The sequence below is a fragment of the Leptopilina boulardi genome, unplaced genomic scaffold (assembly GCF_019393585.1).
Source record: "Leptopilina boulardi isolate dan_hultmark-lab unplaced genomic scaffold, ZJU_Lbou_2.1 LbouV2_224, whole genome shotgun sequence".
NCBI classification, from domain to species: Eukaryota; Metazoa; Arthropoda; class Insecta; order Hymenoptera; family Figitidae; genus Leptopilina; species Leptopilina boulardi.
Genome location: NW_026137779.1, coordinates 1,234,057 through 1,259,276, shown reverse-complemented (window position 1 = coordinate 1,259,276; position 25,220 = coordinate 1,234,057). Strand labels below are relative to the sequence as shown.

At 29.8% G+C, this 25,220-nt stretch overlaps 1 protein-coding gene across 2 annotated transcripts in view; it reads left to right on the top strand.

The window, feature by feature from the left end:
* LOC127279894 (succinate--CoA ligase [ADP-forming] subunit beta, mitochondrial) overlaps positions 1-25,220 on the top strand; it is an 87,920-nt gene that overhangs the window by 7,644 nt on the left and 55,056 nt on the right. For both annotated transcript variants that reach the window (XM_051302550.1, XM_051302551.1), the window contains exon 2: positions 22,968-23,227. In XM_051302550.1, the coding sequence (XP_051158507.1) occupies positions 22,968-23,227 (260 nt within the window). The remainder of the gene's footprint in view (positions 1-22,967; positions 23,228-25,220) is intronic.

The following is a 25,220-nucleotide window of genomic DNA, read 5'->3' as shown; positions in this document are numbered from 1 at the left end:
ACCAAAAAAACACTATTTTTTCGTTTCAAATCAATTTTTTTAAATCGACTACGTGAAACGATTTTAAAATCTTCATTAAAATACTCACAACACATCCAAAAATTATAATGAAAAGGAATTTTGAGGGATTGACTGTTGTGTATAAGGCGACAATTTATATTTTAAAATTTACACTGTTAAAAATATTCGTAGTTTTAATATACATAAAGTACTTAAATTTAAGAAACTGCATATGGGCGATTCCACGTGAGATTTTCCTATGGCCTAAATTCGTTTAAATATATTTTTTCTTGTTCTTTGTAGAAAAACATGAAATACGTATTTTTTTGTTTTTGTATTATTGGCCAAATTTTTTAGTTACGAATTTTCGAAATTTTGGTTTTACGTAAGTAGACCTTTTTTTAATGGCTTATATCTCTGAAAATATTGAATTTGGTAAAATCTTGTCAAATAATAAAAGTTTTGGTTATTCTTCAACTTTTAAGAAAAAGAAAAAATTGTTTTTTTAATTAATTAATTTTTTAATTTGAGATATAAATAATTGTGATATTAAACAAAACACTTTTAAATTTCAACGGGATCTTGCACTTTAGCATTTGTGACTCTTTATACTTGTATAATTAATTTTCCTTTTTTAACGAACTTTTATAACTCAATAGATTTCACTAATCGTGGAATATTTACTTGTATTTAATAGGTAAATTCAACAATTTTAACCCTTACTGCGGGGAATAAACAATAATCTCAACCACTCTCAGTGGGAGTAAAACTTTAAAATCATCCGCCTTTTTGCGGGGAACACATCCACTCTGCAGGAAAAACAAATTAAGACTTTTTGAAGAATAATTCGGTGGCAACGATCACACCCTGTTTGTATGTAATTTTAAGTAGTGGGAGGGTTGATTTTGCAATCGACACCTCGTTGTTTCCATGCAAGTTTTAGCGAACTTGCATTTTATTAATGGCGTGATCGGTTCAACCACCTGATTTACCTTTATGATTTATATATATTTCATAATTTTCCAGACTATAATGTGGCAACTTCTATACATTGTAAGTCCCACAATTAGCGAAATCGATTCACAATTTAGTTCGTGTTATTTCGCAATATGAAGTTCAATAATCTCAATTCATTTGCGAAATAACAATTGATTTCAAAATTAAAAATAAATGAAAAATAAAATTATAAATAGTTATTAAATTAATTTGAAATAATAATTGAATATTTAATATTAGAAAATTTATATGTGTGTGTGTGTTGTGTATGTTGTTGACGAATAATTCACAACATTTTTGTAGTATTAATTAACAAATATTATTTTTAATAAATAATATTTAACAAAAAAAAATTAAAAATTTACGGAATTCCGTCCGTAACATAATTAATGATTGATTTTGTTAAATATTATAAAAATACATCATATTTAAAGAAACTTAAAAAAACCGAATCTGAAACTGTATTTGTTAATTAAGGGATGTTTAAACAATGCTATGTATAAAAAATAATTAAAATAAGTATTAGTCATTTACCTTGACTGATAATATTGTACATTTCGCTCAATGTCATTAATTTCGTAATTAGGAACTGAAATCATTAAAATTGTTTATAAAAATTTTATCATCTTTAAACTAAGACCAAGAACGTCAAAATCGGTTGAAAATGGGCTGTATGTTAATATGTCCAAGACCGTGTTTTTCGTCCCACTGTGCACTGTGTAGCGTAGGGTTGCGTGAAGCTTGCAAGAAATTTTTGAAATTTCATTTAAACTTATTTAACTCATCCGGCCTATTTTAGGTCTTTTTGCAAAATCTTCTGTATATTTTCAGGTATGAATAAATAATAAAAAACCAATTTAATAGGGTTCAAATTAAAAAAAAATTAATTTGTTTATAAAAAATTAATTTTTTTTCATTAAAAATTAAAAAAAACAATTTTTTCTTTTTCTTAAAAGTTGAAGAATAACCAAAACTTTTATTATTTGACAAGATTTTACCAAATTCAATATTTTCAGAGATATAAGCCATTAAAAAAAGGTCTACTTACGTAAAACCAAAATTTCGAAAATTCGTAACTAAAAAATTTGGCCAATAATACAAAAACAAAAAAATACGTATTTCATGTTTTTCTACAAAGAACAAGAAAAAATATATTTAAACGAATTTAGAAGGTCATAGGTATATCTCACGTGAGTAAAAATTTTTGAAGTGTACCGAAATTTCCATAGAGGTAAAAATTTATTTATTAAATTCACATTTTTCTATTCAAAAGAATAAATAAAAAATGCAACTTGAAAAGTTTTGCGAAATTTTTTTTTTTATACAAGTTGTTGTTAAAACTTTTTTTTGTATAAACTTACAAAAAGTTGTTTTTATATTAATCTAATTAATAAAACTTTCTGATTTTTGGTATACTTATTTAAAAGTAAAGCTACATAGCGTTGTCAAGGAAAAAACATGAATTTTTATGAAAAATGACTATGTACCACCCCCCCCCTAGCAGCCACATCTTTTGACATAGAAAGCTCAAATTTAGTACACTTATGTATTCTTACGTGAAAATTACAGGAAAAATATGGCGAACTTGATTGGGATTGATTTACATACCGTTGTCAAGGAAAAATCGAAAATTTCAAAAAAAAGCGTTTAATCCCCCTAGCGCACACAATATTCAACCCAGACAGTTCATATTTGGTGTATAAATGTATTTTTCGACCAAAAACTAAGAAAATTTTATCTAAAGTAATTCAAATTTATATATTTTTACGTGTAGATTACAAGAGAAATATAGCGAGGACGATTAGAGTTGATGGTCCTGGTGCTGTCAGGATAATAATAGAAAAAATCATGAATTTTCTTTCTAAAACGAAGAAAATTTTATCTAAAGGGCTTAAAATTTATTTAATTTTATGCATATTTGTGTGTATATTATAGAAATAATTTAAAAAAACATGATAAGAAGTTGTTTTAATTAAGTTTTTTTCGAAAAAGAAATTTTTTTTTAAAAAAGTGGACTTTTCCCATAAGTTTTTTATTCGTTTCTCTGTTCTATTTATTTTTTTCTCTTCCTCCTATTCTTCCTTCTTTAATTCGATATTCTTTTCACATTTTTTTTAAAGAAAATGTTTATTTTAATTGAAAATAAAATCGGACAAGTGCGACAAATGTAAGAAAATTGTTTCTCTTCGTATCACTTATATTATTTGACATACGACACATATTTTTTAAAAATTTGTTTTTATACCAAAGAAGGAACAATTTTCTTAAAGTTTTTTCAAAATTGTTCCTTTTTGTATCACTTATATTATCTGTCATATAACACATATTTTTTAAACATTTGTTTTTATACCAAATAAGTTCGCTTCGAGTACGGAACACTCGATTTCGGTCCGATTTTTAATGCTTAAAATCAAGCTTATCCGCTCTTACAGTTCCTCATGTCTAAAGTGCCAGCGTTGTTCATGGCCTTTAAAAGAAGAAGGTCCGAGTCCTTGGGGATGCCTGGGCCCATGTGGGGCTATAAAGGCCTAAACAGAATACATTCTTAAACAAGAACGCAATCGTAAACGGAACGTAAGAATGAGTAAGAGAAGGATAGCAAATATCTTTATTCTTTTTTCACTCATTCTTACGTTTCCGTTTACGATTGCGTTCCCGTTCAAAAATCTATTCTGCTTTGGCCTTCATCTACGGAAGCTTCTATGCGCCACCACTAAGCACTCACTCGCGTTACAGCGGTTCCACATGTATACGAAATCGCAGAGTCGTTGCGATCCGCGTAACCCCACTGCGCCATCTACTCAATGCACTCCCCTCCGTGACGTCAGAAGGGGAAATCATTTGGTAGATGGCGCAGTGGGGTTACGCGGCTCGCAACGACTCTGCGATTTCGTATACATGTGGAACTGCTGTTACGAGGCACGATTGAATCGACCCACTCGTGCGTGCCTCGTAGTGTGCTTCGTAGCGAGCTCCGTATCTGTATCTCACGGAAGCTTTGATCATGCTTATTTGTAGATCTCAAAAAAACACACATTTTATGTTTTATGAATTTTTTAACAAAAGTCATTATTTTTCGAGAAAAATGGTCCGAAAGTAATTTGCGGAAATTGTGGGGTGGAGTCTATACAGCAGCGGTAAACGCAGAATAGTAAACACGGCCTTCGGCCGCGTAAGGTGCTGCTCGCTTTTCTTTTTAAAAAAACCTTGGCGAGAGGGGGTGGATATGGCCGAAAGTATTTTGCGGAATTCGTTGGATGCTGAGTAATGGTGAATATGATACTATATACGAGTCAAATAATATGTCTAATCATGACTGTTGTATATGTTTTCATTATCATGGTGTTTTTGGTTTTTGGGATTTTTCTCGAAAAATAATCACTTTTGAGAAAAAATGTATACCACATAAAATGTGTGTTTTTTTGAGATCTACAACTTTTGTCTAAAACTTTTTTCGAAATTTTGCGTTTTTTACGAGATAATCGCAAAAAAACAATTTTTTTATGGTGTTTTTTTATGGTTTTTACCATGATAATCAAATTTGCGCCAATTTTCACTATCATTTTCGTAATCTATGCACCAAAATACGTAGGAATACCCGTGTTTTATTAAATTTAAAGGGGGGACCTTTTCGGAAGTACACCCTTTTTTAAACTCAGAAATTATAATAAAAACATAATGAATTTATAACATTATGACAAAATTTTTATTTATCACATGGAATGCAATCGCTGATGTTTTTTGCACATCATCAAATATTAAAAAGCAACAAATAACACGAAATGTAGTTGCGTATGTGTATAACATTGCTTAAACTTAACAATTATACAGTAATTTTCACTGAGTACACTAAGATTGACAAAGCGATTTTGGTCAACTTTTGCAATTTTTTCAGTGCAATCTTTCAATTTGTTTGCATTATTTGCTTTTAACATTGATGCCACACATTTTAACTCCCTTACTACAATTTTTTTTTTGTAAATTTTCCATTACTTCTGCGAAATTGTACAGACATTTTGTACAAATTATGCAAAATGATCGATTGAGAATTCAAACTTTCAGAAAATCCACAGTAGTCAAAGCGAGACTTATAGCGACGTTGTCAAACCTCCTACTCCTTCCTATCGCTGCTAGTGTGGGGTATACGTGTACGAGTGTATTTGTAGAAGTAGGTACAGTATGGGCTGAAAGTATAGGGAGTTGAGGGCGAAAGTATAGTGCGGGAAGTAGTAATGCGAGCTACAAACTTTTGACTCCGATTAGTGCCGATGTGATACCTTAAGCGAGATACCGTGAAATCAGTCCCAAATGTTGAAATTGGAGTTTAATTTTGTAGAAAATGCATCTTAACACAAAAGATTGGTATAAATATTAGTATTAGTATTAGTACATGCATTTAAATGTATAAATATATACACTTATACACATTTCTGTATATAGAGCTTTTTAACTTACGTACATTGATATAATTATTAAAACTTTGACATTAAACGTTACAGATGAAATTCCTTTATATTAATTTCGAACTTCAAAATGCATTATTTATTCAAAAGTAAGTACTCTTCCAAGACTTATCACATTATGGATATTGTTATTGTAATATTTTTATGTGTGTATATCCTAAAACAGGATGTTTACTAATAAATTAACAACTTCCCAGTCGAAAATCTTACTCTATATGAAGTTGAGTGAAAAGCCTAATTAAAGCGTTAGGATAGATGCTAAGAAGAAGTTAATCAGCAGTAGAAAAGCTATCAGTGATTTTTAACTGGACTGCTAAGAGGTTAAAAATTATATAGGCAAAATGCAAAATGTATGTCCTTAAACATTATAAACATGAAACAAATAAATGTCTATTTATTTCGCCAAAAAAATTTTCAAAAAAAATTGGGGGGGGGTATAACCTCATTTTATTGAAAAAATTAGGGGGGAGGGTTGTGTGTACGGGTCATGTAGTACACGATTTAAGCTTTAATTGAAGACATAAAAACACGTTTTTTGGGGGTTATTATTCCCACTTTTTTCAAAATCCTGACATGGTAGGCAATTTTAAGACCCGGGATCGTGTTCAGCGCCCAAAAATACATCAGAAAAATGTCAATTTTGACAAATGTCAAAATAAAAGAAAAAAGTTTTATTTTGTAGGTCTCAATGATTTATTACGTTTACTGAAGCCATATATACAAATTTGCATTACACTTATGACTATTACACTGTTGACTTTTTGTTCGTTTTTTGCTTATAAAATGAAAACGGTTATACTTATATCGACGGAGTTGGTCTCATTCGAAAGAAAATTCAAAAATACATTATATTTCATATCGATATAAAATTCAAAGTATTAACTTACCATTTTAAAGGCGTTACACTGTTGACAGAAATTCAATTACGAAAGTGTTTCGGCTTTTTCTGCCTCCATGACAAACGAGCATTTTGCCAATATTATAAAAATCACTTTTATGTCCTTGTAAGTAGAAAAATTATTGAAAATTATTGCATTTTACTATATAAATAAATTAATTTCAACTAAGGTTATATCAAATAATTTTATTTGGCAAGGGACACGAATATGACAATTTAAATAAAATGAGCCAGATATTTATAATATAATATATCAATGTACGTAAGTATAAAGCTATATACAGGGTGTTCCAAAAGTATGAAAACTTTCAAATATCTCGAAAAGTACGAATTTTTGTAAAAAATGTTCAAGACAAAAGTTGTTCCAAACAAAAAGATGTACATCTTTGAAACAAAAAAATTGGGCCCGGAGCCCAATGTTGGGCCCTACAAAGAAAAAAGTGGTTTTCTTAAATGAGACCACTTATTTTCAGTATCAAATTCCTAATCCCCATGAAATTCTGCGTTCAGACATGTGTTATAAGTGCCCAAAATATTGGGCCCAATCTAAGATATTGGTTCCAAAATTTATCAACGGATAAATAAATTTTAAAAAATCGCATCTTGGAGGGATTTTGAGATCACAGGATTAGAAATTGGAAGCTAATTTTCAAATTGGGCATAGAGCCCAATGTAAGATTCCGCGGCCCAATGTGAGGCCCACAGTAAAAAAAATTAGTTGTCTTAAATAAAACCTATTAATTTTCAGTATCCAATTCGTAATCCCCATGAATATCTAGGTTTAGACTTGTAGTAAAAATGACAAAAATATTCGGGCCAATGTCTCGGATTAGGCCCAACATTTTTGGTTAAATAAATAAATTTAAAAAATCGCATCTTTAGGGGTTTTGGTGTCACATGATTAGAAATTCGAAGTTAATTTTCAAATTGTACACAAAGCCCAATGTAAGATTCCGCGGCCCAATGTGAGGCCCACAGTAAAAAAAATTAGTTGTCTTAAATAAAACCTATTAATTTTCAGTATCCAATTCGTAATCCCCATGAATATCTAGGTTTAGACTTGTAGTAAAAATGACAAAAATATTCGGGCCAATGTCTCGGATTAGGCCCAACATTTTTGGTTAAATAAATAAATTTAAAAAATCGCATCTTTAGGGGTTTTGGTGTCACATGATTAGAAATTCGAAGCTAATTTTCAAATTGTACACAAAGCCCAATGTAAGATTCCGCGGCCCAATGTGAGGCCCACATTAAAAAAAATTAGTTGTTTAACCTCTAGAGGGCCGGGGTGGCCACTATAGTGGCCAGTTCCGGTGTCAGGTTTTTTCTACCTTATATTGACTTCATAAGTAGTCAAATTTTCAATTTATAACATGGTGATTTTCAATTAAAAAATTCCGGCCCTCTAAAGGTTAAATAAAACCCACTAATTTTCACTATCCATTTCATAATCGTTATGAAATTCTGGGTTTAGACTTGTAGTACAAAAGCCAAAAATATTGGGCCCTCACATTGGGCTGCAGAATCTTACATCGGGCTCTATACTCAATTTCTAATCCTATGATCTCAAAATCCCTCCAAGATGCGATTTTCTAAAATTTATTTATCTTTTGATAAATTTTGGACCCAATATCTTGGATTGGGCCCAATATTTTCGGCACTTATACCACATGTTTGAACGCAGAATTTCATGGGGATTACGAATTTGATACTGAAGATTAGTGGTCTCATTTAAGAAAACCACTTTTTTCATTGTAGGGTCCAACATTGGGCTCCGGGCCCAATTTTTTTGTTTCAAAGATGTACATCTTTTTGTTTGGAACAACTTTTGTCTTGAACATTTTTTACAAAAATTCGTACTTTTCGAGATATTTGAAAGTTTCCATACTTTTGGAACACCCTATATACACAAATATGTTTAAGTGTGCATATTTCTACATTTAAATGTATGTATATACTAATATTTATACCAATATTTTGTGTTAAGTTGCATTTGCTAAAAAATTAAACTCTAAATTTCAACATTTGGGACTGATTTCATGATATCTCGCTTAAGGACGTTTATCCACGGAAATGCAGACCTCTAGAAAAAAATAATTAATTAACATTTGAATAGTTAAAATAATATTATTAATTGTACTTTCTAAAAGAATAAATATCAATTTTGAAGAAAAAAATTTAAATCTTAACAAATAGTCATATTTTCTAAACGGCTTGCTTGTTAGAAAATCCCCACGGTGAAGTTGTAGAGAATCATTTTCTGAAGAAAATAAGCCATATTAGGGTTAGTTGGGGTAAATGGGGACAAGAGGTTTTGGAGCTTAATTTACAGTTTTAAAATTAAGTTCAACGTCAATTTTTTAACCTCAGATCACCTGCAAGAGGTTTTGAGTATTTCCAAGCTTTTATCTTGACAATTGGCAGCAAGATAATTCCAATTATTATCGCTCAATACATAAAAACTTGAAAATCAAAGTCAAACTGTTTCAGTATTTTGTCTCGCATTTCAAAGAAAACAGATTTAAAAATCATACAAATTTTTTTTTCTTATTCCTTATGACTCCTATAACAGAAATTCATTTGAAATTTTCATTTTTATCAATTTGGTTCATAATGACAAGCTGTCCCCATTTACCCTGAGTTTTCAAATTTTGGCGTAAATGGGGACAGTCAGTTTCATGCGTTTAAAGCTTATCTAAATTTTTTTCTGCTGCATAAAATTAATCCTGGGAACGTAAATAACAACTTAAAAAAATATAAACCCGCAAATATTACCTTTTAAAGGAAGAAACTTACGTGATTTGTGAAAAATAGCGATTTTGTCCCCATTTACCCCAACTGACCCTACATTGAAATACAATCATTTTTAAAAAAATCTGTAGAAGCGACGTGACTGAAAATTTTTATCCTATGCAAATTGTATAAACAAATAAATTTTTTTCTTGAAAATTGATATTTCTTCTTTCAGAAAGTAAATTAATAATATTATTTTAATTAATTAAATGGTAATTAATTATTTTTTTCTGGATGTCTGCATTTCCGTGGATAAACGTCCTTAAACAATCATTTAGGATTTTAATTCAAACGGATTTGTAATGTCCAAACTTACCTAAAACATCCCCGTTTGCCGATTTGCTCGTCATTTTTGGTCGGAACTTTCCGGCTTTCCGACCCCCGTGGGCGACAAATGTTGTTCATTTACGTCTGTTGTAAACAAAATTATTAAAAATTAAAAAAATTTACGTTATTTTATCAAGCCTAATTATTTTATATGTTTTTCCTTGTATCATATGAAAGTACATTGTAAAATGACACACCATTTTGTTGCTACCAACACACTAACAGACTGTATAGACGAAGAACAAGCGACAGTTTTGGTGAAGGGTTTTTTATAAGGCCAATAATTGGAGGATAGGTGCTACCAACTACACCCCTCTCTATAAAAATCCAAGTCTGGCTGCACGCATCCCATGCGTTTTCACATATGAGACAGTTAAAAAAGTGGAAAAGTTATTTAATGCAGACTCGTTGTATATTAGTAAAAAATTGGGAAATTTTCAGCGTCTTTTATGAGTTTAGCTTTTTTAATAGGTAGTATTCCATATGTGAGTCAAAATTCCTGAAATGTCCGAACAAAAAATTAAAAGTTCTCGAATTTAATCCATACTTTTCTAAAATGTTGTTATTGTTGGTGAAAGTCTAAAAATCAATTATTATTGAATTTAATAAAATAGTTTTTGAATTACAACGTTTTCAATTTTTGACTTTTGAAAAAAAAAATTTTTTTTCAATGTACAATATTTATAAGTAGAATGCATAAAAGTTAACATATATATATAATGATTTTTAAAGCTTTTTTGACGGGCTACACGCTGTTAATAAAATTTTTTTTTTAATAACATTTGACCTTGAAATTCAAGGTCAAAATGTTAATTTACGTTTATCTCAAAATCGGATTTTTTAAAATTATTTTTAACTATCTCAATGGAAAGCTTGACTAATTTCCTACAAAACATGTAATTTTTAGAGTGGGATCTTTTAAAGTTTTTGAGATATTAATTAATTAATTAATTAATTAATGTTTATAACAAATCAAATATTTTACAAACGAATAAAGTTACCGTAATTCTGAAGTTATTAATTGAAAGTTAACGTAAGTAATTCCGCATCCAACGAGCCCTATATGAAGTATTTTGGATAAGTAGATTGTTAATAAACAATTGCAATGTTAACTAATTGTTTATTAACAATCTACTTATCCAAAATACTTCATATAGGGCTCGTTGGATGCGGAATTACGTTAACTTTCAATTACTAACTTCAGAATTACGGTAACTTTATTCGTTTGTAAAATATTTGATTTGTTATAAACATTAATTAATTAACTAGCTAAAAGAAACGCGCGTAAACGCGCGTGGTATCTATAGTTTTTTATGAAAAATTAAAAATTTATTTTTATTTGACGAAAAGTTATCGGAATTTTAAGCTCACAAAATTAATAATGTTATTTTTGAAATCGTTACTGTATTACTGTTTCAACATTATGGTGTTATAATAATGTAATACCTATTATTGCACAGTAAATGTGACCTTTAAATTTTGTACTCAAATAAAGATTATATGCTACGATAATCGAATTGTTAGCAATATATTTAATTCACCCATCTCAGTATCCATGCAGGGTGAATTCCTATTTTGTTTACCACAAGGCCCATGAACTTAAAATCGCTTTACAATGTTAAAAAGTTCTGGATTCTTTATTTCGTCTAAGATTTCAGCACATATCATTTTATTTAAAGTTTCTGAATCGCAAATTTGTGTACGTAAAAATATAATTAAACGCACATGTGGCAATCCCCGCTGTTTTCTTCTCTATGAAAGACGATGCATATAAAATTGTAAATGAATAAAATTACAAGTACCTTGAGTATGGTTAAGGTTAACAGTCCATCCAGGATCACCATAAGGAAACATTGTTGGATATGTCATGGGATCAAAATTTTCACTAACAATAAGACTAGAAATTAATTTCTCATTATTTTCTGTTGTGCATACTGAATTTACATGAACATGTAAATCCCTCCTCAATTTCTGTAGATAATTTCTTTATCTTACATGACAATTTTTTTTCTTTGGGTATTTTCTTTTCATTGTCAGTTTCATAAATTAATCTTTTAATTTACACTGTTAACCAATACAGATGTTGCAAATGCTAATTCATATACTTCACACTTAACTGTATCAATCGGTTGTTGATCAAGAGCTTCAAAAACTACTGTTGGTTAAAAAGGGAACAATCTAATTAAATATTCTACTTGGAAGAACATTCAAACACACTGCATTAAGACTTTCAAAAATATAAAGTTTTCTAATGTCTTTAAATCTCTTTGTCTATAAAATTAACAATTGATATTCAAATCAATATTCAGCTCACAAACTATTATTTCACCCGTAAAACAATTTTTAACCCGCTTTCTATGTAATTAATTTTCAAAAAGCCAGCTTCCACTAACATCAAACATATAATATTTTTTTCTTTTATCAAAATATAGGGGAATAGTGTCAGGGTTGGACACAGTTTTGGTTTTTTGTTTATAAATATTTTGTTTAGATAAATTCAGTCAATTGTGGTGTATGGGTGGAAAGATCTACAAAAGAGGAACACTTTTGCTGTGGACCGTAAATTAATTGGTCCAAAATTAAAAAAGTTATAAACATTTAAAAAAAAAAATCTAGTCAGGGTTGGACTTTTCAGTCAGGGTTGGACACTTTTTGAAAATCGAAACGCATTATTGGTAAAAACGTAAAATAACATTTGTAATGTTTTTTATTCTTATTTTTTCATGTTTATCTTTACTTATTGTTTACAAATTGTAAAGCTTCATGGGTTTAAAAAAGGAATGAACTCAAATTACAAAAAATAACGCTTTATTGTTCCAAATAACTCAATTAAATGATGAACAAAATTTATACAATTTAAGTATTATTTTTCTAATATCTTTGGCACAATTTTGCACTGAAATATCAATAAAATAAAATTTATTTGTATATTTATTTATAAATTGTGTCAAATTCATAATTAAGATGGGTGTCCAACCCTAACTAGAAGCATTATTTTCGAATTGTGCTAACCATAACCAGACATGTGTCGCGATTCGATTTTTCACTTTTTTTCTTCTTAAATTATGTACTCCACAATACATTCAATAAGCTTACCTTGCCGAATTCTTGCTTTTTTTTACACATTTTTTAGGTTTATTCACAAGTCAAACAAAACTTTTTTTGTCTCTTCGATTGCACTGAAGTCACAGGAGACGCTACTTTAATTCTCCAAAAATGCAATGCCACAAAAAGTTAGGTTACACTACTAGAAGATTCGTCATGTACGCACACAGGTGGCGCTAGTGTTCTTATTTAAAAAAAGCCAAGTGTCCAACCCTGACAAGTGTCCAACCCTGACACTATTCCCCTATGCAATACCAATTTTATCCTCAAAATTCAAATATCTTTAATGCCAATGTTATCCAATACCAACAAATTTTTCCAAAATCTAGCTTCCACTATTATCAAATAATTAATATTTTTTTCCAATATCAATTTTATCCTCAAAATCCAAATATCCTTATTGCCAATGTTGTCCAACACAGTAAAAAAAATTGGGAGTTAGCGAAAAGAATTGGTGGTAACTTAAGCTGAATTCGGTTTGGCGAAAAAACTGAATTGGAACGTTACGGTGAATTATTTTTTTCTTACCGTGAATTCTTTTTTGTTGAACATTTGATTTGACGTTTGTTTATTTGAGTTTGCATTATAAATAAATAGAGTAAATGTTTCGAAGTGTAAAAAAGCCGATTTGGACTAAGAAATATATAATTTTTTAAAAAGAAATAAAAGCGAAGTGTGACAGATCCTCTGACAATTTTATCAAGTGTGTAGTGTTCATATGATAAATTTATCATATGAGTATTACTCACATGTTAAAATTGTCGGTAAATCAAAAGTGTTATACCCCTATACTCTACCGGACTGGGCCTATTTTAGGACCTCGCATAAGGCAGACATTGCGGCAGGCCTGAGTGGCGTTATCGGGCATAGCCATTGGTAAATAAAGTATGGGTTCACCACTTCCACTCCCGGGAATTAAACTGTCATCACCTATTTCACGTATACAATAATAGAAAACAAATTTCCCTCAACCCAAGGCTGTGTGGATAAAACGGGCGATCACGGATTGCGTCCTGTAAAGGGAACTGGTGTACTCCTGCTCTTCAGGCTTGACCTGAGCTTGGACCTCAAGTAAGTCAATTACAGCGGGGGCCTATGTGGCGTTCTCAGGCTTAATGACAATATTATTTTATAACGCTCAATGAGTTTTTCATCCAAGTTTTTAAATATAAACCTTTTTTATTTTCTTTTGACATATTTCGCAGAATTTCACGATTATGAGCATATGTTGTTCCAAATATAAATGTTAATATTTAAAAGTTTTATAATTTTGGTACAATAAACCTATACGATGTGTTTTAAACCAATTTAACCCAAAGGTGCTATTCAAAAGTTTTCTTTCAAAACCAAAGATTTTCTACTTCATTTTAATTCTCCAGTATAAGCACATGGTTATAACTCGGGCGCGGCTGGTAAGATGAGGGACACCACTTCCCTTTACAGGACAGTAATTAAACGATCATCGACCATCTTATATAAACAATAATAGAAAATAAACCCTCAACCGCAGGCTGTTTTTGACGAAACAAATTGCAGGTAGAAACCCTCGAGAACCCTCATTATCAAAGCAAAGATATATTGTATATATTGGGATCTGACATTCGTACACATGCCATCTGGTGTTGAAAAATGTAACTAGTTTTGGATAACTGTTTGTGTCACTTGCAATTCTAGTTCCGCTGTCATTGTTAATTATTTTATCATTATGAATGAAGCTACATTTTTACCGCGTGAGAAATCTTCCTGCAGAATTAAGTGTTCTCTGAGAGGCTGTGGCAGTACTGTAGCGAAAAATTTAAGCGTAATTTTCCATAAACCGAAACCAAAACAACGAGTAGTGGATGTGAAATATACGTTCGATAATTTTGAAAAAGTCGATCAATTAAAGGCCTGGAAAAATGCTTTAAAAATAAACAGTATAAAGCCTTCTATGAGAGTATGTTCTCTGCCTTTCAAAAGAAGTGATTACATTTTGCCATGTAAGTTTAAGATTTTTAAATTTGGAGGTTATATAATCTTTCATATTACCCGTGCATGTGAACATTTTGAAAGTTAATTTATCACTGTAAAAACGGATAAATAAATTTTTTTTTCACTTCTTGTTAACAGACTTTTACAATGAAAAATGAAATACATACATTTATAAATTTTCATATAATTACATGAAATATAAAGGAAAATACTATACTTTTCTTGCACATGTATCGCTGGATTTGAGAAAATAATTTGTATAAAAATAAGATTTCTTTTATATTTTTATTCATGTTTGTAAATAGGAATGTAAATAATAATTTTGTATTAAAAAAATTCACTTATACATTTATTAAATTAAGCAATATTTTTTAAACGATTTTTAAACATGCATCCCATGTTATTCCCATGTAAATTCACTAAAAGTGTTACCCAATTTACGCCATATTGCTTTAGGCCCCGCCCCCATGTCAGATCCCAATACATAATCTAATAATAACGAGAAATTTTAAGTGCTAAGAAAGTGTGAATGAATGAAGGAATGAATACAAAGATTATTATAATATAATTAATAATTAATTAATTAATATCTCAAAAACTTTAAAAGATCCCACTCTGAAAATTACATGTTTTGTAGGAAATTAGTCAAGCTTTCCATTGAGATAGTTAAAAATAATTTTAAAAAATCCGATTTTGAGATAAACGTAAATTAACATTTTGACCTTGAGTTTCAAGGTCAAATGTTATTTAAAAAAAAAAATTTATTAACAGCGTGTAGCCCGTCAAAAAAGCTTTAAAAATCATTATATATATGTTAACTTTTATGCATTCTACTTATAAATATTGTACATTGAAAAAATTTTTTTTTCAAAAGTCAAAAATTAAAAACGTTGTAATTCAAAAACTATTTTATTAAATTCAATAATAATTGATTTTTAGACTTTCACCAACAATAACAACATTTTAGAAAAGTATGGATTAAATTCGAGAACTTTTAATTTTTTGTTCGGACATTTCAGGAATTTTGCCTCATGTACATGTCACCATAAAAACCCAGACCGAAATACCCCTTCTAAATATGTAAAAAAAAATGTCAAAACTGCGAAATTTTGAACGAAAAATGAGGGGCGGTTCGGGTAGGCGAGGAACGGAGATACTTTCCAGTGAGGGGAAATGTGCGTGGGAGCGATGGCTTGAGAGTTATTTTTGTTTTTGCCGACTCGATTATCTAACTCTCAAGCCATTCCTTCCACGCAACTTTCCCCTCACGTAATTAATTTTACAGACTGTTATCTGGTAGATTTTACGGTGGTCTTGAAGGAAAAAGAAATGCAATGAAAATGAATCCAAAATCGGGTTGTAGGGGGTTTTTTTAGATCGTTTGTATGTTCAGAATATGGAAAATTTGAAATCCTAGCTGCTCCCTTTTTCGAGAAATCAACACTTTTGTGTTTTAAATGTAAATCTGGTTTTATCAAGTAAATCAAAACTTTAAGGATATATTATTAGCTCTATTTCACTCTTCGTTCAATTTCTTGTCTTCTTCTTGATACTTTATAAGTAGTAGGTTTGTCATTGACGCGTCTCCCTACACGGAAAAAAATAGTCCGTGAAACTTTCGTAAACTAGTTGTTCACTTTTGCACTGGCCCAAAGTTTGAAAATCTTTCATTAACTTTTTCCAAGATTTCACAAACGTTCATCACTCTCTTCATGACAATCAATGTCTGCGCACGCGCACAAAAAAAAGTTTATGGAATCTTGAAAAAAGTTAATGAAAGATTTCCAAACTTTGGCCCCGTCCAAAAGTGAAAAACTAGTTTACGAAAGTTTCGCGAACTATTTTTTTCCGTGTACTATACTTCTAAGCAAAGTCACAACTTACATTGAAATAACAATTTTTCCTAGAATCTATAGTTGGCCAATCAAGTAGACTTTTGCTCAATATGAGCTTTCGAAATAAATGTTCTCATGATGAGAATAAGAAAAAAGATTGTGCCTCATGTGGTAAAAAAATTAAATAGTAGGATTTTGTTGAATAGGCTTAAGAATCCAAATAATTAATGCTTAATTATAGCAAACGTTTCGGCCCAAATGTAAACCTTTCTCAGATGTTCATCTACCTATACGAATTTAAAAAAATTATAAAAAACTAAAGTTATACAAGAATTTAAATATAATATGTTTTGTAAATAAATTTTTGAAAAAATGGAATAGAATTTAATTTAAGAAGTGAAATTTTATTGTACATACGTAATAAATCGTTGAACTAGTCTTAAAAATTGTAATAATCATTAAAGGAAGTAACATGTAGAAAACAACAACAGGAAAAAGGAGGAAAAAAACTAAATAAAAAATATAATTGTTTGTTACAAAATTATCCTCCCACATAGCACGACTTCTTGCTGTGAGGTTACTGTAAGGATATCTGTAGGGTTTGTAAGGTTACTGTGTAAGCCTGCAGTAAACTTGAGGTCATCTTAAAACTTCCGCCTTACAGTAAGCTTACACAGTAAAGCTAAGGTAAGCTTACACAGTAAGGTCATGGTAAGTTTACATGGTAAGGTTGTGGTAAGCTTACACGGTAAGGTAGTTGTAAGCTTCCTTTAAGGTTACTGTAAGGTTCACTGAGAAAAATGTTTAGTATCATCTACCAAAGTTTGGTTCTCTCTACCAAATTTTTTATTTGATATATGTGCAACTAATCCGTTTGGTTCGGGCTACTAAATTTTTTCGTTGAATCATTTTGTTCGATCTACCAAATTTTTTGTTTTGCACAACTAACTTATTGTTTTTAAGCAAACAAAAAATTTAGTTAAATGAAAATTTTTTTTTTGTTTTCTCAACCAACTTATTTTTTTGTTTCACCCTTTTCTCTTTATATAACCTACCTATGCCTACTTAAATTAATTTCTATCGCGGAAAAAACCTAACACTGCTGGGGCTCGAACCCTCAGACTACGCAACGCTAGTCGAGAACGCTGACCACTACTCTACGAATCCTACTAACAATTTGAGATTAAATCATTTTCACAATGTATAAAAGCTGGAAAAAAACTTTCGTTCTTGTAACAAGTTTTATTTATTTATTTTCACTACACAAACTTTTTTTTTTAAAAAATGTCTGAAAAACATAAAAACTTCAACACTGAAACTTCACGACGCGAACGACATATGGTTAATGTTGACATCCCGTGAATGGGAAGCGACGCCATATTTACGAGAAGAGCGCGTGCGCAATACAGCATGTCAGCTATTTAGTACTGGGAACCAAACTATTTAGTTCGTAAACATGAAAGCTTCAAATATATTTTTTGGTAGAGCCAACTAAACTTCCCGATTTATTGCCACTTTCTATTCTGTTGTGACAACCATATTTTAGTAACGCCAACTAAAAAAGCTCAACTAAATTATTTTCTTATTATTACGAAATTATTTTTCTCAGTGTTGATGTAAGGTTACTGTTAATATAAAGTAATATGAAAATATATTAAAAATAATTATATTATAATATATATTATATTATAAATTTTTTTGTATAAAAAATGATATATTTGGTAAAGTACTTTATGAACCCCAATAGGGTCTGTCAAATAAAAGTTACTGCGCAGCCGTATGTGCCATAGAAAACTACTGCGCATAAATATTAATAAATTTTATTTACTAACAACATTCTATGTTTACAGTAACCTTACATCAACCTTACAGTAGCCTTAAAGGAAGCTTACAACTACCTTACCGTGTAAGCTTACCACAACCTTACCATGTAAACTTACCACGACATTACTGTGTAAGCTTACCTTAGCTTTACTGTGTAAGCTTACTGTAAGGCGGAAGTTTTAAGATGACCTCAAGTTTACTGCAGGCTTACACGGTAACCTTACAAACCCTACAGATATCCTTACAGTAACCTCACAGCAAGAAGTCGTGCTATGTGGGCTACTATTTGTTCTCTAAGGATTAATATAAATTATGAATTCTTATTAAAATTGAAAATTTAAAAAGTTCAATTTTTTCAAACAATTTTTTTATCACATGTGTTTTTTTCACATATTTTTCTCCTGTTCTCATAATGAAACATTTTTTTAAAATTTTAATAAGAATTCATAGTTTATATTGATCTTTATAGAACAAATAATAGGATTATTTTATAACAAACAATTATATTTTTACTATTTTTTAGTTAGTTTTTTCCTACTCTTTTACTATTGTAGTTTTCTACAGGTTACATTTTTTAATGTTTATTCCCTTTTTAAAACTAGTTCAGCGATTTATTACGTACTATAATATTTCACTTCATAACTTAAATTCTATTCCATTTTTTCAAAAAACTTTTTTACAAAACATATTACAATTAAATTCTTGTACACCCAGAGAAATGTTTTATTTGAATTAAATCAAATATATTTGACTTAAATAAAAATGGATATTTGTCTCAGAGCCTACTAAAGTTTTCTTTGTCTCAAATAAATTTTTATATTTAAATTTGAGACAAATAAATTTTTATTTGCTACAAATATATTTTATATTTAGGACAAATAAATAAAAAGTTTTGAATGTAATATATTTAATTGCAAAATTGCCTGGTATTCAGCCAAATATTCTGGAATTGCTATAATTAAAATTTATGATTCAAATTGAAAATCTTAAATTTTTACATTTCGTGGTTATTTTTTTGTATGTTCCGTGGATATTGTTGAAACATAACAATTTTTTAAAATAAATTTGTGCAGAATTTAACGGTGTTTAATTTAACTGTGTAGAATTTAACAAAATTAATATTTTTTATTATATAAACGTGTGTAGAATTTAACAGTGCAGAATTTAACACAACTAATAAACTGATGCGAAGAAATTTATTTTGTAGAATTTAACTGTGTAGAATTTTATAGTAATAATTATCATTTTTTTAAACAAATTTGTGCAGAGTTTAACGGTGTTCAATTTTACTGTGTAGAATTTAACAAAATTATTTTTATTTTTAAATATAAACGTGTGTCGACTTTTAACGGTGTACAATTTAACTGTGTTGAATTTAACGAATTAATTTTTATTTTTAAATATGAATGTGTGTAGAGTTTGTCGGTGTGCAATTTAACTCTGTAGAATTTAACAAATAAATTGTGCAAAATTAAACTAGTGTAAAATACAACATTGTAGAATTTAACGTGTAGAATTTATACGGTGTAGAATCTAAATGTGTAGAACTTGAACCGCCCCAAATAATTAGCTTAATAATTAGTTAATTAATTTTTTACTACGAAAATTTAACAAAAAAATTCTTTATCGTAATATTTTTTTTGGCCACAAATTTTTTTTTTGTCAAATTTTCGTTAAAAATAAGTAATTAACGAATTATTAAGTATGACATTATGTTATTAATAGTTATTTATGACATTAATTATTTATTAAGTTAATTATTTGTCATATTTAAAATAAAATAAAATATCTAATAAAATCAAATTTTTCAAATGTTCTGATGGCTCAGCTCTGGACTTTAGTTCGCTCAATGCCACAGGGAGGGCGAACATCATAACTGTTTCTCTCAGTTGAGGTGCCATTAGATTGGTATATAAGCAGTGATCGAAAATTTTTTTCTTGTCGAAATTTTTTTCTGCCCGATGTCTCTCCTATTTTTTGGATTTGAGACAAATTCTTTTTTGGAAGAAATGATTTCCCTAATACTTTGATGACCATTTTTTTATTTTAATGTAATTATTAAAAATAAAATAATAATAATAACTATTAAAAATAATAAAATGATGGTTGCCATTAATTCGCCTATGGTATTTTTCCCATTGGGTACTTACTAAATTACTAAATAAGTAATATTAAAATAATTATTGCAACATCGTATACGACATCGTAAACGACGTAGTAAACGAAGTCATTTGCTATCCCAAATTCCGCTTTCATTTACTATGTCGTTTACTATGGGTGTTTTCGGCATTCACTCAGAGTTAACTCTAGAGTTAGCAGTGGTGCTCAAATGTAAATTTTGATTTTCAGTTCGTCTGTTGGTTGTGAACGTTGTTGATTGGCAATTTGGCATAGACGATTCATTTTGATTGGCGCAGGGTTTGCAATTGTAACAACATGTGAAACGGGCCTTTTATTCTAGTAATGCAATGTTAAAATAAAATTTTTTGTTTCTAGATTTCATAAAAGTCCCCAAAAATTTATTACAAGATGACCCAGAGTTAACTCTGTTTTCTTGCGAGAGTAAAGAAAAAGGGTCAGTCCTAACCTTTAATGGCCGACAAAATTTGTGAACGGATTGTTTGTTTTGAAAAGTGTAAATTGAAACATAATAATTTATTTTTATTAAAAATTATTTTAACTTTTTATTTATAAAAAACAACTTTAATTAAAATAAATAATCTAGTTCCTTAAACAATTCAGATTAATTAAAGTTAGGGAAATAATGAAAAATTTGAAAACTATAAACTTTAAAAAAATAACACGTTTATGGGTAGCAAAAATATGTTCCATTTTTAAATGAAAAACAAAAAATACGTATAAATTAAAAAAAGTAAGCAAACAAGGACAACTAACTTCAAACTCAGGGTGATGAAAATAGAAAATCAATTATTTTATTTAGGTAAATAAATTTTCAAAGATAATATCATTGAGCACCACTGTTAACTCTAGAGTTAACTCTGAGTGAATGCCGAAAACACCCAATGTCGTTTTCTACGTCGTTTACTACGTCGCAAACTACTTAGAATAGGACGTCGTAAACGAGGTCGGAATTTTCAACAGGGATAGTATAAGGCAACGCCTCTTTAGCAGGAACGTCCATACAAAATTAACATAGAGGGCTCCCATACTACGAACGCTTGATTTTTCTCTCCGTGTATGAGGACTTGTACTTTTCAAGAACAACCGACAAATCTTGGCACCACTTTAGTGAAATACATCATGGGAGATTGGTCTCCTGTACCTAGTCTATTTTCCATGAGCATCATGTTTACACTCTCTTGGTGACATTTTAATCGATTTAACCTCCTTGACAGAATTGCACACAATAATATGCGTTATCTGCGACTCAAGAGTCATCTGTAGGTACCGTGTGAATATAAAAATACTTTTCCTTTTCTCGCGCTTAGTTTAAAATTTTTAATACATGTAATCGAATTATTCTAACTATAAATATTAAAAAATCTAGTCTTATTAGTATAACTACTGCAAAAGCAAACTTTAAAAAGAATATGTATATTTTTCCTTTATTTTGATGCATAATAAATAGAAAATCCATTATAGAAAACCAGGCGCAAAATTTGGCATCTGGCAAATGTAATTTTTTCGTAAAAAATTATAAGCTTTTAGAGAATAAAAATAAATCGTTAAAGCGAAATCTTTCATTTTATCCGTATATCGAAACCGTGATTTCTTTTTTCCAGTATTATCTAGTTCGTTTTTAAAATTTAATTTAATTTAAAAACATTAAACTAATATAAAGAAGATAGGTATTAATTACAATTATGTACCTACTCTTTTATAATAAAATATTTACATTAATCATTAGTTTGAATTTCGAGTTGAACGTCTTTGTATATTTTCACTTTAAAATTTCAAAACGTAACCTATAATTTTTTTCTTCTAAGGTCCCTTTCTTCCGATCACGTCACATATTTATTAGATTTTGTTAACTTACTCCTCAGTTGTATGAGGAAAGTCGATAACACTGTGCTACATAGTTCAAAAAATGAACAAACTGGGCATATAGTGTATTAACTTAATTTGGGTACGCTGAATTCGATAGCGTTAGCCGTTTTTCAAGATCGGGTCAAATTTTTTAAATTATCGCCATTTTGTATTTTTTGCCCATTATCAAAATAAATTTTTCTAATCAAAAAAAATAAACTTGACTTGAAGCTAGCTACTCGGGGGGTTTTTAGGCTCGCTGATTACGAATCCGGTGTCAATTTTTCAAAACTCAAAATGTCGGATCCAATATGGCGGACTTTTTTTCAAAAATCGTTCGAATTCGATTTAAATTGTCTACACTGGGGTTTTCGGGGTCTCTGATTTCGAATTCAGTGTCAGTTGTTTTAAATTCAAAATGGCGGACCAATATGACGGATTTAAAAAAAAATCGTTCGAATTCCATTGCTTTATGAGGCCCTCGCATACATTTCAAAATATTGAACCTCGTTTACTAAAAGGAATACAAGGTTCATAAAATTGATGTTCTTTTTTGGCGATTCCGATAGGAAAAACACGCTGTTTAGGAATCCTTAAGTCAGTTTCAAGAATTTCAAATTTAATATGGTAAATGAATTTCTAACAATTCGTCGAATTCACTTAAAACTCGTTACGTGGTAGTTTTACAGCGTACCCAAATTAGGTCAAAACCTACATTGTACTCTAATATAGGGATATATTTTAGTTATCTAAATTATTAATTCTTAGATTTTAGCCTGCACAACTGATGTATCGAAGCAGCAGAAAAGAAATTTGAATGTGCACGAACATATTAGCTACAGTCTTTTGAATGAAGCTGGAATTCCTACACCTAAATTTGGAGTGGCCAAATCTCCAGAAGAAGCATCAAAAATTGCTGCCAACCTACAAACTAAAGATATAGTTTTAAAAGCTCAGGTCCTTGCTGGAGGACGTGGCAAAGGCCATTTCAAAGGTACCAACGTTAGTGGCGTGAAGATGTGCGAAACGTAAGTTTTTTAAATCATAAAATTATATTGTTATCTATTTTATGTGTAACAAATTATTAACACGATATGTTTGGATGAACTTGTAACAAGTAACATAAAAATTCGGGTAATTGAAAGTTTCATAAAAAATAAATTCGGCTAAATTCAAATTCTATTAAATAAAAATCGATTTCAAATAATAATCATGTTAAATAACAATTTTTTTAGATACAATTTCTATTAAACAAAATTTCTAGTAAATATAAATTCGTAATTATAAAAATTCTTTCAATAACAAGTTCTTCTGTTTTCATCTTCTAATTATAAATCACATAAATAATAATAATAATTCTATCACAATATTTATAACATAAATCACTCCTTAAAATGATCATACAAATATTAATTTCCATTATTAAATTTGAAAATTTTTCGGGTATAAAGGTTTGTAACTTCTTAAGAAATTATTATATCACTTATAAGTAACCCCATTAATTTCTGTGAAGGAACACACAAACGATTCTAGGTCGAGATCCTTTATAAGTTCTTACGAGATTTCCTTCATAAAAACTTTTACGTGTATGAAGTTCTTTGAAACCATCAAAGTGATACGTGACGTTTCCTTTTATGTCGAAAATATTAGCATCACAAAACGCGAATGCATAAACTCATCACCTCTGAGGTTTTCAGTAGAAATGTGCACGGTAATTTGTATGTTTTTTAAAATTAATATTTTCTCGTTTTTAGGAGTGGTTTAAAATGTATTTTTGTGTGCTGACCGCGATCCAGAGTTCCAAAATTGCGTCTCACGTCAGGATTTTGAGTAAAGTGGGGGGTAAAGTCTCCAAAAACCGTGTTTTTTAGGGTTTTAATTATTTTTTTCTTAACCTGACATGCTAGACACTTCTATATGTGACCGGGTCTGAGAAAACGGTCATATCAACCAAAATCATCTTTTCGAGAAAAACGCGTTTAAAGTATTTTTAGGACCTTAAACTATAAGAATCCGTCATAAAAAAATTTTCTTTTGTCGATATCACAATGCGAAGTTCTCAAAATATTGCTGAAAACAAGAAAATGTCCGCATATGAGGTAATATTTTAGCGTTCATTGGATAAATATTTCATTCCAATAGTTTGAAAATTTTCAACTTAAATGATGCTCACTGGTTGATCTCAATTTCTATAGCATGTACAGCTGTGCAGTATTTTTTAATTTTTTAGAAACCTATGGAAGGTGATATGTAAGAAAATACCGATTGATTCATGATTCAAAATTTTCTTTAAAATATTTCCTGAATATTGCAGAGTCTTCATATGTAATATTGCAGGAATATTAAGCGTAATATTTCAGCAAAATTGCATGGCAAAATTTCTCAATAGATGGATATTTTCCTGTTTTCATCATCATTTCATGAACCTTGCACTGAAATATTTTAAATCTTTTAATGAAATATTCAGGAAATATGATGTGCACTGAGAGAAAAAAGCTGCCGTTCTAGCCGTAAAGCCATGCTATTTTGTCATGAGTTACACTGCCAACAGAAAACTGCTGTTTCAGTATTGGAACACTGCACAGTGAGCCAGAATCGACAAAAAGTGTCCAAAATTATAAAACAATTTTTTATTGCAACAGAACTACGTACTTTTCTGTTTTCGGGGTCGCTGATTACGAATTCGATGTCAGTTTTTAAAAATTCAAAATGGCGGACAAAATTTAATAATGAACAAAATCGCTTGAAATTTGTTACTCGGGGGTTTTTGGGATCACTGATTACGAATTTTACATTTGTTTTGCAAAATTCAAAGTGTCGGATCCAATATGGCGTACGAAAAAATTTAACAATGAACAAAATCGCTTGAAAATTTTGAAAATTTTTTATTTGGTTGTTTTGAGGTCGTTGATTACGAATCTACTATTAGTTTTCAAAAAATTATATGTGTGTACCTATTATTTGCCTATAAATGTAATTCTAACATGTAGTTTCCGGCATCCACTGCGTGGAGGTTATAGG